General features: G+C 37.8%; 1 protein-coding gene across 2 annotated transcripts in view; it reads right to left on the reverse strand.

Moving 5' to 3' along the window:
- Positions 1-103, reverse strand: part of LOC119597060 (protein mono-ADP-ribosyltransferase PARP12-like) — a 6,642-nt gene extending 6,539 nt beyond the window's left edge. For both annotated transcript variants that reach the window (XM_037946512.1, XM_037946511.1), the window contains exon 1: positions 1-103. This exon is cut by the window's left edge. In XM_037946512.1, the coding sequence (XP_037802440.1) occupies positions 1-88 (88 nt within the window). In that variant the 5' untranslated portion in view covers positions 89-103.
- Between the last annotated feature and the right edge of the window lie 971 nt (positions 104-1,074).

A 1,074-nucleotide genomic window follows, 5' to 3' on the forward strand; every position in this document is an offset into this window, starting at 1 on the left:
ATTGGTTCCATTCGGCGCTCATTGTGTATACCTGGATGGGCGAAGAAGGAGCTTTTGCAGACGTGTGGTATGAAGACTTCTGTCGCATATGAAGACAGAAGGGAAAAGAAAGAGAGAAAGACAAAGAGAAGTGAGGAAGAGGGCAAGAAAAGGGGAAAGAAGAGAGGACAGAGTGGAAGCGAGGCGAGGAAAAGAGGAAAGGAGAGAGAAAAGAGGGTAAGAAGAGAAAGAGACGAAGAGAAAAAGGAAAAGGGAGAAAGGGAAATGAAGAGTGAAAGGAAAAGAGAGAAAGGGAAAAGGAGGGAAATGGAAGAAAGAGGGAAGAAGTGAAAAGGGAAATGTGAAAAAGGGAAAAGGAAAAGGAGAAAAAAAGGGAAAATGAAGAACAGGAAAGGAGAGAAATAGGAAATACGAGAAAAGGAAAAAGAGAGAAAACTGAAAAGAAGATAAATATATAGAGAAAGGGGAAAACGAAAGAACAAATAAAAGAGAGACAGGGAAACGGAGATAAAAAACGGAAAAGGGAGAAAGTGAAAACGAAAAAAAAAGAAAAGAAAATGGAGAAAGTGAAAAGGAGAGAAGAGGGAAAACGAAAGAAAAAAAGATATGGGGAGAAGGAAAGAAGAGAAAAAGAAAAGATAAAAAGGGAAAAGGAGAGACTAGAGAACTGGAGAGACAATAAAAAAGAAAAGGGAAAGGGGAAAAAGGAAAAGGGAGAGAAAGGGAACGCGAGAGAGAGAAAAATGAAAATAGGGAAAAGGAGAGAAAAGGGAAAAAGTAGAGAAGAGGGGAATATAAGAAAAAGAAAATGAGACGAAAACGAAAGGGTATATGGCAAAAGGAGAGAAAAAGGAAAAAGGGAGAAGGAAAAGGAGAAAAAGGGAAATGTGAGACAAGAAAATGGAGAGAAAAAGGAAAAGAAAAGACATAGGGAAAAGGAGAGAGAGAGAAAGACAGAGACAGAGAAGAGGGTTGACAAGTAAGAGGAATGAAATAAATAAAAAATGGAAATAAAGATGAATGAGATAAAGTATTGTAATTAAGAGAAAAGAAAGAGAGATCGAAAGAAAGGGC

This window comes from Penaeus monodon, chromosome 38 (genome assembly GCF_015228065.2).
Source record: "Penaeus monodon isolate SGIC_2016 chromosome 38, NSTDA_Pmon_1, whole genome shotgun sequence".
Classification (NCBI taxonomy): Eukaryota; Metazoa; Arthropoda; class Malacostraca; order Decapoda; family Penaeidae; genus Penaeus; species Penaeus monodon.